Source organism: Hyla sarda, chromosome 3 (assembly GCF_029499605.1).
Source record: "Hyla sarda isolate aHylSar1 chromosome 3, aHylSar1.hap1, whole genome shotgun sequence".
Taxonomy (NCBI): Eukaryota; Metazoa; Chordata; class Amphibia; order Anura; family Hylidae; genus Hyla; species Hyla sarda.
Genome location: NC_079191.1, coordinates 258,866,132 through 258,881,416, shown reverse-complemented (window position 1 = coordinate 258,881,416; position 15,285 = coordinate 258,866,132). Strand labels below are relative to the sequence as shown.

General features: G+C 41.9%; 1 protein-coding gene across 4 annotated transcripts in view; it reads right to left on the bottom strand.

The window, feature by feature from the left end:
• SOGA3 (SOGA family member 3) overlaps nucleotides 1-15,285 on the bottom strand; it is a 91,107-nt gene that overhangs the window by 65,335 nt on the left and 10,487 nt on the right. For all 4 annotated transcript variants that reach the window (XM_056566494.1, XM_056566493.1, XM_056566495.1 and 1 more), the window contains exons 3-5: nucleotides 13,795-13,953; nucleotides 12,468-12,539; nucleotides 759-1,934 (exon numbers count right to left, since the gene is read on the bottom strand). In XM_056566494.1, the coding sequence (XP_056422469.1) occupies nucleotides 759-1,934; nucleotides 12,468-12,539; nucleotides 13,795-13,953 (1,407 nt within the window). The remainder of the gene's footprint in view (nucleotides 1-758; nucleotides 1,935-12,467; nucleotides 12,540-13,794; nucleotides 13,954-15,285) is intronic.

Sequence of the window (15,285 nt, the reverse complement as noted above, 5' to 3'; positions counted from 1 at the left end):
GACGTCATGAGCTCCCCGCACCGACTCCAGCGCTCGGAACAGTTTGTTCCAAAGGCTGAACAGCGGAGTGCCCCCTTAAAATGCAGAAAAAAAATGCTGAATTAAAAATATTTACACCCAATATGAAAAAAGTTAATAAATATTAATTAGTAAGTTCTATATAAACCCCAAAACAGTGTCATTGAAAAATACATATGAATACAGAGAAGTCCTTCAGAATTATTCTACATGTTTACCCTAAGTCTAATCTATCTAATCTTAGTCAGCTGTCTTTGTACTTTCTGCATTTTCCAAGGACTTCGATGTGGCGTGATTACGCATGTGTGGGCAACTCTCAGCTGGAAGTGGAGCTTAGTCACATGTGATCAAATTTTTATAGCATATCAGGGTATGTTAACACGAGCGGATCCCCAGCGCGTATTACGCTGCCGATCCGCCGCTGAAGGACCGCTGATTTCTGCCTTTACAGGTGCCTGTTCGGAGCGGCAATACGCCGCTACAAGCAGACACACTGCAATGTGCGAGTTGCAGTGCGCATGCACATTATACTTTGCAACGGCATTTAACAGTATGCATTTTATGTTATAAAGGCAAAGCTAGGAATTTATACTATTCTTCATTATAGTGTTGAATTTTTGAGTCAACTTGAAAATATATGGTTAAAGTTGTGTTTGAACCAATTTGCCCTCTACTACATATACAACATAATTGCTATAATATGCAGTACATTACTAAAGTATGTGATTATTAAAGCATACCTGACTGACTGAAAGAGGATCATCAGCGCTCCTGTCTTCAGAAGACTTTGGAACCTCAAGTCTATCGATAAAGGTTTGAAGTTCTTTTCTGAAAGCCTTCATCTGTGCATTGATACGATACAGCAGCTCATGTTCCCTTATCCTGCTTCCCTCATCCTCCTCATCCATGAGTCCAAACAGGTCACCATTGGCCACATAAATCCTAGCCTCAGTGATGATGGTGCTTGTATCAGATATAAGACGGTCAATTGTCTTCCCTAAGCGTTCAGCTTCAGATCGAATATCTTTCACTTGTTGTCTCTCAGCAAAGTTCTTTTGCCAGACACTAGTTGAAGGATAGAATGACCTGGTAGGAGTAAGGCATCGAATATTGCGAACCTCTTCTGAGTCGCTTTCTCCACCAATAGGACCTTCTCTCTTTCTATGGGGAGGTCGTGAATCGTCATCGCTTTCTTTTTTACCTGCATCACTTTCTGCATCACTGTCTCTAGGACTTCCTCGGATTCCTAAATGAGAGGCCAGGTCATAGCGTTGCATGTTAGACATAAGAACTCTGTTCTCATATTGAAGTTGCATAACTTTTCCACTCAACTCATTAATTTGTAAACGTGCAGTTTTCAGCTCTTCTTGCAATGCTTCATTCTTGACATTGTCACTATGTCGAGAACTATCATGGGTATTAGATTTAAATTTATACTTGTTCATTTCTGCTGTTATACGTTTGTTCTGTTCTTCTAAGTCAGAGAGGTTCCGTCGCAAGAGTTCAGCCTCATCTTCCACCAGCTGCAAGTGCTGCCTTAGCTCTGAAACTGATTCACTCTGCTCCCTTGGGATCGAATTTGAAGCTCCAGAGAAATCATCTCCTCTTAAGTCATCTAGTTCGGCTTTTAAGCCTCTATTTTCTACTTCTAACTCTACTATCTTTCTTCCAAGTATGTTTGCTTCCTCTTCAACCAGTCGAAGTCGGAGCTTCAGTTCAGCTTCTCTTGTTGTGGGTGGTCCACTAGCCTCACCTTTTGGTAATGGACTATCAAGGTCACCATAGAAGGACCTGTATTTCTGAAGTTCATGATCTAGTCTGTCTTTATCTTTGTCAATCTTAGCCATTTTCTTTCTCATCAACATTGCTTCTTCTTTCACAAATTGCAATTGACACTTCAAATCTTCATTGTCCTCCTTATCATAGAGAGAAAAAAATAATAATAATCACAATGATGAAGGAGACTAACACACATTTAGCCAAAGTACCCTTGTAAATACATAACATATCTTGCACTAGTACTGTACTATAGCCTAGAGCTGCATTCAGAAAGTACATTTCAAAATGGTGCTTAAAGGTCAAACACACATCAAAAAATATATCAACACAAAATATGACTGTATAGTATTCATAAGTTTCCAAATTATATAGGAGAATGTGGGGGTTGTAGAAAAATGAGGGCACCAAAGCCTTAATAGTAGTGCTTACTGGCCCAAAGGGGTCCAATCATAGCTCCTTTCTTCTTTGAGAGGTCAGGTACCATGTACTGGGTGCAAGTGAAAGTGGACCTGCTCCCCTCCCTTTAATGAGGCATTTTATAGATGCTGTAAAGAGACAGATACTCTTTAAAGAGGACCTGTTGAGGGGGGAGGGCTACTTTTTTTTTATAGTATGTTGATCCGAATTTTAAAGATATAACACTCTGTAGCCCCTATGATGATCTCTTTAATCCATCAAAGGGGCGGGGACGTCATTACACTGTGTGCTGTGTTCGCCATGCTTACAGTGACGGTGTATATTTAACGGTTGGGGTGTCTATTCATCTTACGAGATCCTATTCACTGAGCGCCGGTGGGAACTAAATACACACCTTGATCATTCCATATGCATGTCCCCTGTCACTGTAAGCACAGTTCCATATTACTGAATTTACAGATTCAATGCTCTGACTTACCCTCTGTATTACAGATCAGCATCATGTGCATATACACATTGAATTGCTTAAATGGGCACTGTCAAGATACAAAAACTTTTGATATGTTGTAAAGCATGCAGAACCAATGGGTTTTGCAATTGCTTTCATTAGAAAATTTTCAGGATTTAATACTGAAAACGCCAGTCAAACAACTGCCCCCCCCCCTGCCTGCTTGGACACATACTAGTCATGCTGTGTCCATACGTCATCACCTATGTCATGGACACACTTCCTTGATTGACAGCTGTGAGCGCAGGACTCACAGCTGGAGAAAAAATCCTCCCACTGTCAGCTTGTGTCCTGCTACTGTCAGTGAGGACAAGCTGAGAGTTGTAGTTAGCTAATGCTAGGGGAGATGTGAGCAGACAGTATACTGAGGGAGGGGGTAGAGACCTGCACAGTGAGGCCACGCCCCCTCCCTTTAAGAGGAATTCAGACTAGTGAGCTAAATTAAAAGTGTCATAAAAATAAATAAAGGTGCTAGACACATAGAAAGGTTAGGTACTGAGTGATATATTGGGGAAAAAAATTGTTGTCTCTGACGGGTACACTTTAAATGTAGATTTAAAGGGGTTATCCAAGAAAAAGTTATTTTTTTTATATATATATCAACTGGCTCCAGAAAGTTAAACAGATTTGTAAATTACTTCTATTAAAAAATCTTAATCCTTTCAGTACTTATGAGCTGCTGAAGTTGAATTATTCTTTTCTGTCTAAGTGCTCTCTGATGACACCTTTCTCAGGAACTGTCCATAGTAGAAGCTTCTCACCATAGCAAACCTCTTCTACTCTGTGCAGTTCCCAAGACAAGCAGAGATGTCAGCAGAGAGCACTATTGCCAGACCGAGAAGAACAACTCAACTTCAGCAGCTGATAATTATTGGAAGGATTAAGATTTTTTAATAGAAGTAATTTACAAATCTGTTTAACTTTCTGGAGTCAGAAGTTTTTCCCTTTAATAACCCTTTAATCCACACAACTTCTCTATAGCAATAAGCTACTAGGGAACAAAGTCTACATAGGTCTACATAGATATTTATAATCAATTGCTTCATTTTAGATGCATAGCAGTAATAAACATGGTTATAAATGTGTATTTTTGGATACAAATATATGTATATATATGTGTCTTTTATAATAGTGTACATTTATTTGCACAATAAGAGTTACAAAGGAAATTTTATATATAAAACCTGCACATATCATGCATTCTGTAAAATGTAATGCACGGGTATTTATCTACAGTTTGGGATAGTATGATGTAAATGTCAGAGCCAAAGACACATCAAACACGTTACTATCAGCCTGAATGGAAAATATTTGCATTCTTCTGCATTTATTGTGCCTGTTGTGCTCATAACCATTTCCAAACACTAGAAAATGAGCTCATATTTTACTTAGATTTTTTGATAACAGGCATAAAAATAGACACAAAAAATCTGAAGAAAAAGATTGGATACTTGAAAAGAGAATAGTTTGTGCACAAAAAATGATACAGCACTTAAAAATGAATGATTACAGTAACTCCCATTTAGTTCATTGAGTAATGACACAAATTCTGACTGGTCACAAAGCAACCTGGGTGGCACAAATAAACGTGTTGGTTATTATACATCACAAACATTGAAAGATTATAGAAATAAAAGAGAACCTGTCACCATGAGAAAGCTATTCAATCTATCATATTTGTGTAAAAATATTCAGTATAACTTCAAATCATAGCCTATTTTTGGCTTGCTTACTTATCGACAACCTTATGCGGAATCTCAAACCCAGAATAATATGCACTTTAATTGACTAAGGAGGATATAGTGAAACCTTCTCGAGATGACCACCAAAATTAGCATTAAAAAGTGGTGTTCTAAGGAGGTGTTCTTCTTAAAGAACATAGCCAGAATGGATAACATATGGTGGACCTGAAAATCAGTCAATGTAAATCTGGTCTGGATAAGGGGATGGCCATCACTAACACATATATATATATATATATATATATACATACACACACGCAGTGCTAAACTATCCCACAAGCTATATTTTCATGATTAGTAGGGGTCAGGGCCAGACTGCCCCACCATGATACCGTGAAAATTACTGATAGGCTGCTCCCCGGGTGGGCCGGCGCGACAGTGTTTACAATTCTGGGCCCGTGTAGGAGCCGAAGGCAGAAGCTAAAGCTGCTCCATCTCCGGCTCTCATTCATTAAAATGCCGGGCAGTTCATGTAGGTTACCATTAGCTGCCGGACAGAGGCTCCTTACCCAGATGATGAGCGATGCGGCTGCTGTACAGATACCGCGGCCATGTAAAGACGTTTCTAGAATAACAGGGCCGTCACTACGTTCTTTGTCATTACACGGCCGCCGTATCTGTACGACAGTCACATCTCTTGTAATCTTGGGGAGTGGCCTCTGCCCGCCTGCTAAAGGTATCTCCGGCTCCTACACAAAGGGCCCGGGGAAGAAAGCCAGGCAGAGGAGGCCATATTTGTACAGCTGCCATATTTGTACACAGCAGCTGGAGGAGGGGCCTCTGCCCCTCTGCAGCTAATTCCTCACGCTGGGAAAATGGAGGGGACTAACTGCCTAACAAGGGGGAATGATCTGAGGGGACTTCCTGCTTATGGAAGGGGGTAATCTGGGGGTAATAACTGCTTGCAGGGGGACTAATCTGTAGGGGACTAACTGCCTATTCAGGGGGGGGGGACTAATCTGGGGGACTAACTGCCTACAGGGGGGCTAATCTGTGGGGTGATAACTGCCTACAGGGGGGCTAATCTGGAAGGGACTAACTGACTATGTAAGGGGGGCTAATCTGGGGGGACTAACTGCCTACTGTGGGGGGGGGTTATCTGAGTGGACTACCTACCTACATACCTGGCTACCTAACTACCTAGCTGTATACCTGGCTACCTAACTATATACTTGGCTACCTACATACCTGGCTACCTAACTACCTGCCTACACATCTGCTACCTACCTAACTACCTACATACCTGGTTACCTAACTACATACCTGACTACCTAACTATCAACCTACATACCTGGCTAACTACTTACCTACATACCTAACTATTTACCTACATACCTGGCTACTTAATTACCTAGTTAGCTACCTACCTACCTGCCCTTTTCCTGCAGGGACATCAAAGGGGGCATTATTACAGTTTGGGGGCCTATAGATGGGAAGATTATGTAGTTTGTTCTGCAAATGCTGAAGAGATGTGTTTTGGCTGGAAGAAGTCAACATTGCAGTCTGAGCCAAATGGCGAAGAAAAGAATAGAGGACGCCGCTGATCAGAAAAGACATAATTGTGAGTCCCTAAATGTAACTGTTATCACTTATTTGGTGTACAGATACTTGCCCTGATTTACTAAGAGCGGATTGTAGGTTTCTTTGTAGTTTTTAATACCCTACAATTTTTTTTACACAGTATTTACTAAGGTTTCCCTACATTTTGCACTTTTCCCTACATTTTTCTTTTGTTTTACACATGCTCTGATCTGTAGGGTTTTCCTCAGCTCAAATCCACCACATTTTCTGTGGAAACCTTAGTAAATATCTTGGGTTTTTGTGAAAATGTCGGGAAAAACGCCCCTTTTCAGTGACCATGCCCCCCTTTTCCTGATGGCCACACCCCTTGTTAGGGTTTTCTCAGTAAAATGGAGAGTTAGTCGGGTTTTTCTCAGAATCGGTTGGGTTTGCAATAGTAAATGAGGGCCACTGTGTACTGCTGGTATCTACTTCTATATGGTTATTGTATATAATCACTTATATGGTGTATATATCCTGCGTACAGCTGGTATCTACCTCTATATGGTCACGACTCCGCCCCCGTGTGACATCATGCCCCACTCCCTCAATGCAAGTCTATGGGAGGGGGTGTGACAGGGGCAGAGTCGTGACGTCGCAATACTCTGGCCCCGTAGTCGTCACGCTTCATATTGAGAGCCTCCAGCGCTGCGGAAAGCTCACAAAGGTGGATGCGGAATGACAGATTGCAGGGGTCACCAGCGGTAGGACCCCCAAGATCATACATTTTATCCCCTATCCTTTGAATAGGGGATTAGATGTATTAGGGCCGGAGTACCCCTTTAAGGACATAGGCCCAGATTTATCAAACTGCTTGAGATAAAAAATGGAGTGATTTCCCCACAGCAATCATTCACTGCTCAGCTTTCACTTTACCAGAGATCATTAGCTGAGCTGTGATTGGTTGCTGTGGAAAAAGTCACTTGCTCCTGCCAATTTATGTTGCCAGTATACTTGTGCACCATTCAGATGATAAACTGTATTCTCAGGCAATGACAGGTTTCCTCAAAAAGACTTATCACTGCAAATACACAGCAAAATACGGCACATGTGACCCTACCCTTAAAGAGAATTCCAGGATTTGTATTAAAAAAATCTCCCTGTCATAAACATATATTTTTATTGAGACATTTAGAGAAGGATGAGTTGAGTTTACAGCACACTGCTTTGTGCTAAACAATGCCACCGGCAGAGGAGCAGACAGTGAATGAATGCAGCTGCTGCTTCTGCAGATTTATTGACTGCAGGGCCACCGTCTGTTGTGTACTGAAATATTCTACAGCAGCTATGGGAAGGGTAGTTGGCAGGGTGCAGGCTGTGATGAAGAACTGAGAGAAAGCAATGCATTCTGGAAATTGTAGTACTGACCAACTGAAGGGTAGTAGGCAGGCTGCAGGCTATGAAGAAGAGGTGAGGGAAACAATGCATTCTGGAAATTGTAATAATGACCAACTGCTTAAACAGAAAGTAGGGAGAGGACATGGTAGGAAAGAGGATTATAAACAAAACAAATGGATTTTTAGAGGTTTCAGAACTGGAGCAGAAAGGTAAGCAATGCTATATGCTTCTCTAGCATTTTTATTTCATACCTGACTTCAGAATACCCCTTTAAGTTTACTTTAACACATACTGTATGCGCTTTGGCTTTTATACTGTGTTCAACTATTTATTTATATTGATTTACACAACATAAAATCTGCATTATAGATAGGCTCACAAGTATGAAGAAGACTTGGATATGAAGTCTCTTTTGACCCTAGGATATTTATTCTAGGTTATATGTCTAAGGTACTTATACAGGAAATATGTAAATTAGGGCCAAATTGCTATTTTTCAGTAGACTTATTATTCTGAGGTCATGGTTTGCCAGATGTTCCATTATGTAAGATGATGTTAAAGTATATAGTAATGCAGAAAAATAAGAAATATAAGGAGGGATTTATAATAAAGAATAAATTGCTGCACATCTCTTCCTATTCTTTTGTTGAGTACAAAAAAAACCTCCTTTGGGTTTTGGGAACCTACTAAAACATACAAAACTGGAACACATAGAGGTGTTCTTACATTATTTGCAACTTATTTGAGAACATAAACATAAAATATTGTAATTTACATGCTAGAGCCATACTATGTAGAGCAGTGGTTCTCAACCTTTTTTGCCTGAGTACCCCTTGACAGTTCATTCCCAAAAAATTGTACCCCATATAAGAGTCATTTTGTAATGATTAAAGTATAATTCATATGCTTTACTTTCCTCTATAACAGGCCCCCTGTTCCTCTCCCTATTTCCCCAGTCCCCCGATTTACAGGTGACGTCTTCTCTAATTGGTGTTGTTTACTTTTCTTTTCTTCGCTATCTGGCCTAGACCACCATTAATATTTCTCCTATACAACACTTCTCCACAGAACCAGCCAAACAAACATTTTAGACTCCTTTCTGCAGTATAATACCCACCTATTTACAAACTCCCCATGTTTATTGTCAAACACAGTAATAGTATCCCCTTTGCGTCCCCATAAAGTTGTTAGGCACCCTCTTTGCCCCCAAATATAGCCATAGGCTGCCAAACCACCCCATATATAGTTGTAGGCCACCATACTGTCCTACTTTTGTGCTCAACTGCTCCTCTGGTCTGGGGACCTATTGTTATGGCTCATAGCAATAGGTCCCTGGTCTGCAGGGGCAATGGAGCAACAAAGCTGATGGTAGTTACTGCCCACAGCATCCCAGTGCACAGTAACCAGTGGTCGTGGCTGCCATTACTAATTTTTTTTCAAGTACCCCCTGGAGAACTGCTTAGTACCCCTGGGGGGTACTTGTACCCCAGGTTGAGAACCACTGAGTTATATGTGTTTGTGTGTATACAATACAAAATACTGTAATCATATAGATGCATATATATATACACAGCATGTCCCAATTTGTTCTATGTAGACAGGAAGATGTAGGCAAAAAATATTCCTGGAGCATTGCTAAGATGGAGCATCTTTTTCTCTGGCAGACCCAGCCTAGGTATATTATGTATGTTATAAAAACAATGCTATATTAAACAAAATAAATACATTAGCACCTCAAAATCTGCAGCATATACAGCACATGTAAACAGGCTAAGGCTAAGTTTCCACTTTTTCTGGCAGTTTTTGGAAAACAGCCACTGCAGTTTATGAGCCAAAGCCAGAAGTGTATTCATAAGGAATAGGACATATAAAGGAAGGACTTACACTTCTCCTCCCTCATGGATCCACTTCTGACATTGGCTCAAAAACTGCAGTGGCAGATATCCAAAAACTGCCAGAAAAAAAACAAGTGGAAACTTAGCCTAAGGCTGGTTCCACACACAGCATTTTGCTGAAAATGCCATGTCTACCCTTGTCTTTTTAACAGCTTTTTGTGGCCAGGTGTTACTTTAAAGGGGTACTCCGGCGCTAAGACATCTTAGTGCCGCTGGGGACCCCCCGTGATCTTGCATGCAGCACCCCGTTACAATCAGTCCCCTGAGCATGTTTGCTCCGGGTCTGATTACTGGCGATCACGGCCCCGCCCCTGTGTGACGTCACGCTCCGCCCCCTCAATGCAAGCCTATGGGAGGGGGCGTGACAGCGGCGGGACCCCCGCGATCAGGCATCTTATCCCCAATCCTTTGGATAGGGGATAAGATGTCTTAGCGCCGGAGTACCCCTTTAAACTTCAAAGTGAAATATGAAACTCACTTCAAACAATAATGGAAGTTGCAAATTTATTGGCAGCATACTAGTCTATTCAGTCTAGGAAGATGTGGAAACTACAGTACATACAGGAGTAGAAGTCTTGTCTATTGGTGATAAACAATAGTGCTATGTGCATGACCGCTCAGGCAAATGTAGTGGGGGCCAATGCAAACACGTTCACGAACATTTTTACATATTATTTTCTCCTCAAATCTTCAAAGATCCCTTGTGCTGCTTTGAAAATATGTGAAAGTTTATTTTTGCCCCGCTTTTGTTTTTTTCGTGCCACTTTTGTGTTTTTGAACAAGCTAATCCCATGTAATATCCAATGATTACACTATTAGTGCCCAGATAAGTGTCTGGATGGCTGAAACAAAGAGGCAAAGACAAGAGGAAAATAGCTATAGATATCAGTATTGATCACAGTGTCTAAAGGGTTAATGGCAGAAATCAATGTGACCACTGTTCACCAATATCCACCATTAGTGGCAGGTCTCCGGCTGCTGTCATAGACCCACAGTCTATGAGTTAGGCACAGCTCCAGTGCTTGCTTCATAGACTGTAAACCTGCCCCTACATACAGGGCACATGTCCTTTAGGGGTTAAATATAAGTACAAGTACAGTGACGGTGTAGTCAGGTAGTACAACCTGGCCTGCAATTTTAATGAAAACAAACATGATGACGGATGGATGTGCTGTTGTAACCCTATGAAGAAAATCCTAGTCTAAGTAAAAAAAATATATATATAGTTTATCATTTGCCAAAAAAAATAATATTTATATTTGAATAATTGAATTCAGTAATTCAACACTTTTTTTTTTCCAAAAAAATAAAAATAATATTTTTGTGATTTTCACACAAAGAATGAGCTGGTGTGAAATTTTTTATGTAAAATGGACTGTCACCCTTTGAAAATATCATGTAAAACATGAAAAATATATTCCCACGCCCATATTTGAAAAACATAGTGTAAACCTCGGATCATTCTTTTGTAAAACCCTTCGAATATTTATTGGAAACTTTTCACGTCTAAACATTTTCGAATATATCCCCCAGAGTATTTTGGTCAGTATTTTTATGCAAAACTGGAACCAAGAGAGAGAAAAATTGTAATGGTAATATTTGTACCTTTTTTTGTGTTTTGGACCCACCCATTTGGCTAAAAATGATGATCGAAATACTGATCAAAATAATATGAGTGAACCCAGCATAAGAGATGAACAAGAGTGAATGTAAAAGTTCTTAAATTGACCATAATCAGATTGATGACATTCACAATTCATGTACGGTATTTACTTCTCCTGCCCATTAAGACAGACTGTTCTACACATTCCTAATGAATAGGAAATACTTATCTACTTAAGTAATACTTAAGTACTACTGCAACCTTCAGTTGTGTTCATAAGTGTTAAGCCTGTAAAGGTTGTATTTGTGCAAGGGGAGTGGGTGTTTATGCGCCCCTAGCACCTCAAGGCGGGGACGACGTTGGTTGTGGAACCCTCCCTTATTTACTCACTTACTACCTCTAGGGTATGCCTCTATAGGCGTGCCCTCAGACGTGGATTATAGCACACTTCAACCACTATGGTAGGGTTGACTTTACTCATACAGGTCTGTATTAGGGCTGCACGGTATGGGGAAAATGTGCGATTGCGATTATGGGCCTAAATATTGCGATTTGGATATGCGATATAATAAATAAATGGTGAAATCCCCCATTTCATGTCCAATCTCCTCCATCTCCCATCTGTCCACCTATTTTATGCCCACCGCCCATTTCACATCTCCCCCAATTAATTTTCATCTCCCCCTGTCACATTCTCCCCCTGCCACATTCCCCCCCCCCCCCCCGTCACATTCCCCCGTCCCCCTGCCACATTCTCCCCCAAGGTCCCATCTCTCCTCGTACCCCCCCCCCCCCCCCCGTCACAGTCTCACCCCATGTCACATCCCCATATTCACCCCCATATCACATCTCCCCCTTGTCAAATTCTCCCCTCCCCTCCTGTCACATTCTCCCCCTTGTCACATCCCCCCCATCAGATCCCCCCCCTGTCACATTCCCATCACATCCCCCCCTGTCACATTCCCCCCCACCACCATCACATTCTCTCCCCATATCTCATCTCCCCCTTTGTCAAGTTCCCCCCCATTGAACATTCTCTCTCCCCCCCTGTCACATTCTCTCCCCTCTTGTCAAATTCTACTCCGGTAGAAAACCTTTTTGTTTTAAATCAACTGGTGCCAGAAAGTTAAACAGACTTGTAAATTACTTCTATTAAAAAATCTTAATCCTTCCAGTACTTATTAGCTGCTGAATACTACAGAGGAAATGGTTTTCTTTTTGGAACACAGAGCTCTCTGCTGATATGACCACAGTGCTCTCTGCTGACATCTCTGTCCAGAGCAGCATATGTTTGCTATGGGGATTTTCTCCTACTCTGGACAGTTCTTAAAATGGACAGAGATGTCAGCAGAGAGCACTGTGGTCATGATGTCAGCAGAGAGCTCTGTGTTCCAAAAAGAAAATAATTTATTCTGTAGTATTCAGCAGCTAATAAGTACTGGAAGGATTAAGATTTTTTAATAGAAGTAATTTACAAATCTGTTTAACTTTCTGGCACCAGTTGATTAAAAAAAAAGTTTTCCACCGGAGTACCCCTTTAAGGAAGTAATTCAATTTAAAGAAAATACTATGAACAAAGTAAAACATGAATAAACTATTCATCATACCTCTGTTGGTGTCTGTAGAGTCTTCTTTTCGGATTTTTGGGCATCTTTGCTTCCTCGTCTCTTCAATGACAACTGAGCACAAAGAATACAGGACACTGTTACACAAAAAATGGCTTAAAAGCAAGAATGACAGCTTAAATGGAATCATTAAAAGGTGCAGAGGAGATCCACAGACACAAAAAAAAATGTCCCATTAAATGAATGTACCGTACATGACTGTGAGAGCTCAGGGATTCCTCATCAGCAGATCAACTCTGCTGAGATACTATCATGGTCAGTATCACATGGCTCATTTTTCTGAAGAGAAGAGTCCAATGAGCACAAGAAAAGGGCTGCAGAAAACTGCTCCCCCATTGTATAGCTAAAGTATTCTATATAAAAAGAGATCAACCTTCTGGGGTCTCCTGATAAACATTTCTATTTGTAGTTCCAATGTATTTTTAGAAGTTATGCATGTTCCTAAATACATTATGAAATGTTTAGTACCTTTTAGTACAAAACTCATACACCCACAACTCCTGGACATTGTGTAGTTTTTCTATAAATCAGCACATCCCAACCCCACCGATTCTAGTGTGAGCGCCATTTTGTGACATGATGTCACAGTTCCTCATCATCGCAAGGGGTGTTGCCAAGCAGGACCCTCCCTGTACTGTCCTGCCCCCAGCATAATCTCTAGTCTTGCGGAGGGCAATGGGCAGGGTGGCGGCAGGACCAGCGGTGGAGAATGGTGTGCTGGGAGATTGTAGCATTTAGCTACAATGTACCTAAGTGTACTTGTCTTTCAAAAAACATTTGATTTGTCCTACTGACATAAGTTTTTGATCGACAGGGGTCTGAGAATTTAGACCTCTAACGATCAGGAGAATGAGCCGCGTGCTCCACATGATCGAGACACGCTCCATAGACTTACATGATGAGATTGTCTCCATCACATAACATAGAGTTGAGATAGAGCGCAAACTTCTCTCAGCTTGTTCTCCTGATTGGTGTTCAAAACTTTTGACATGTCGCAAGGACATGTGAAAAGTTTTTTAAGTGAGAGGTACACCTTAAGGAATTCATGATACATAATAAATGGGTTGTCTGTAACAGTTTTCGCAAAAGGCAGAGCCCATTTAAAGTGGGATAACAGAAGTGATTCTGTGACAACTAACCCTTTTGGACTTTGCTGACTGTGCAGAATGATCTATTAACCATTCCTGCTTTACTCTGCAGAATACAATATGACATAAGCTAAGAAAGTGCTGTGGCAGGCGTCTTGCTGTTTGCTTTAATGCACAAGAAGTCCTCAATGTTATAGAATAAGCTAGTGCTGTCCACTGACCTCCTTGAGCTTTTCCAGCTCATTCTGCAGTGCCTGTTTGGTGATTTCGACTTCAATCAGCTGCTGCCGGAGCGTCTCATTCTCCTCCTCTGTTTTAGTCCGCTTTTCCTCCACATTTTCCAGCTCATGATGAAGTCTCACTGATACATCCTTGGCAACCTAAGGTAGGGGTAGAGGGCACAAATACTGTAGCAATGTAGAATGTTATGAATGGTATTTTCATCTACTGGACAATTATCTAAACTCTGATAAAATATATATTAAAATAGAAACACAAGAGATATAACAAGTACTTTTAATTTAATCCTTAAAGGAGAACTCCAGCTGGTGTTTTTTTTTCTTCCTACCGTGTATACTCGAGTATAAGCCGACCCGAATATAAGCCGAGGCCCCTAATTTCACCCCAAAAACCCAGGAAAAGTTATTGACTCGACTATAAGGCTAGGGTGGGAAATACATCATCCCCCCCATGTAATCATCCAGACCCCCGTCATCATCCCTCCCCTTCATCATCATAGCCTGTCAATCCCTTCATCAGTGGTCTTCAACCTGCAGACATCCAGATGTTGCAAAACTACAACTCCCAGCATGCCCGGACAGCCGTCGGCTGTCCGGGCATGCTGGGTGTTGTAGTTTTAAAACCTCTGGAGGTCCGCAGGTTGAAGACCACTGAGAAGGGATTGACAGGCGGAGAGTTCACTCGAGTATAAGCCGAGGGGGGTCTGGATGATGACGAATGCCGCAGAGGTCTTCAACCTGCGGACCTCCAGAGGTTTCAAAACTACAACACCCGGCATGCCCGGACAGCCGATGGCTGTCCGAGCATGCTGGGAGTTGTAGTTTTGCAACATCTGGAGGTCCGCAGGTTGAAGACCACTGAGAAGAGATTGACAGGTGGAGAGTTCACTTGAGTATAAGCCGAGGGGGGCGTTTTCAGCACGAAAAATCGTGCTGAAAAACTCGGCTTATACTCGAGTATATACGGTAATTCTGCCCATTGTGTGGTATATAAAAAAATTGAATTACTTACCTCCAGCGCTCCCGCTTTGTCCCTGGTGTCCTGCTCCTGTTCCTAGAGATCGTCTTCCTGAAGCTGCAGAATGACTGTTATCTACAGAAGCACCTGGACCCAGTGTGTCATACTGCAGCTAAGGGACTCACAGACGGCAGCAATGTCACACCCTTGACCAGATATCCAGTGTGACTGTCACGATGCCGGCTGGCAGGTAGTGGATCCTCTGTGCCAGAGAGGGATTGGCGTGGACCGTGCTAGAGGATCGGTTCTAAGTCACTACTGGTTTTCACCAGAGCCCGCCGCAAAGCGGGATGGTCTTGCTGCGGCGGTAGTGACCAGGTCGTATCCCCTAGCAACGGCTCAACCTCTCTGGCTGCTGAAGATAGGCGCGGTACAAGGGAGTAGACAGAAGCAAGGTCGGACGTAGCAGAAGGTCGGGGCAGGCAGCAAGGATCGTAGTCAGGGGCAACGGCAGA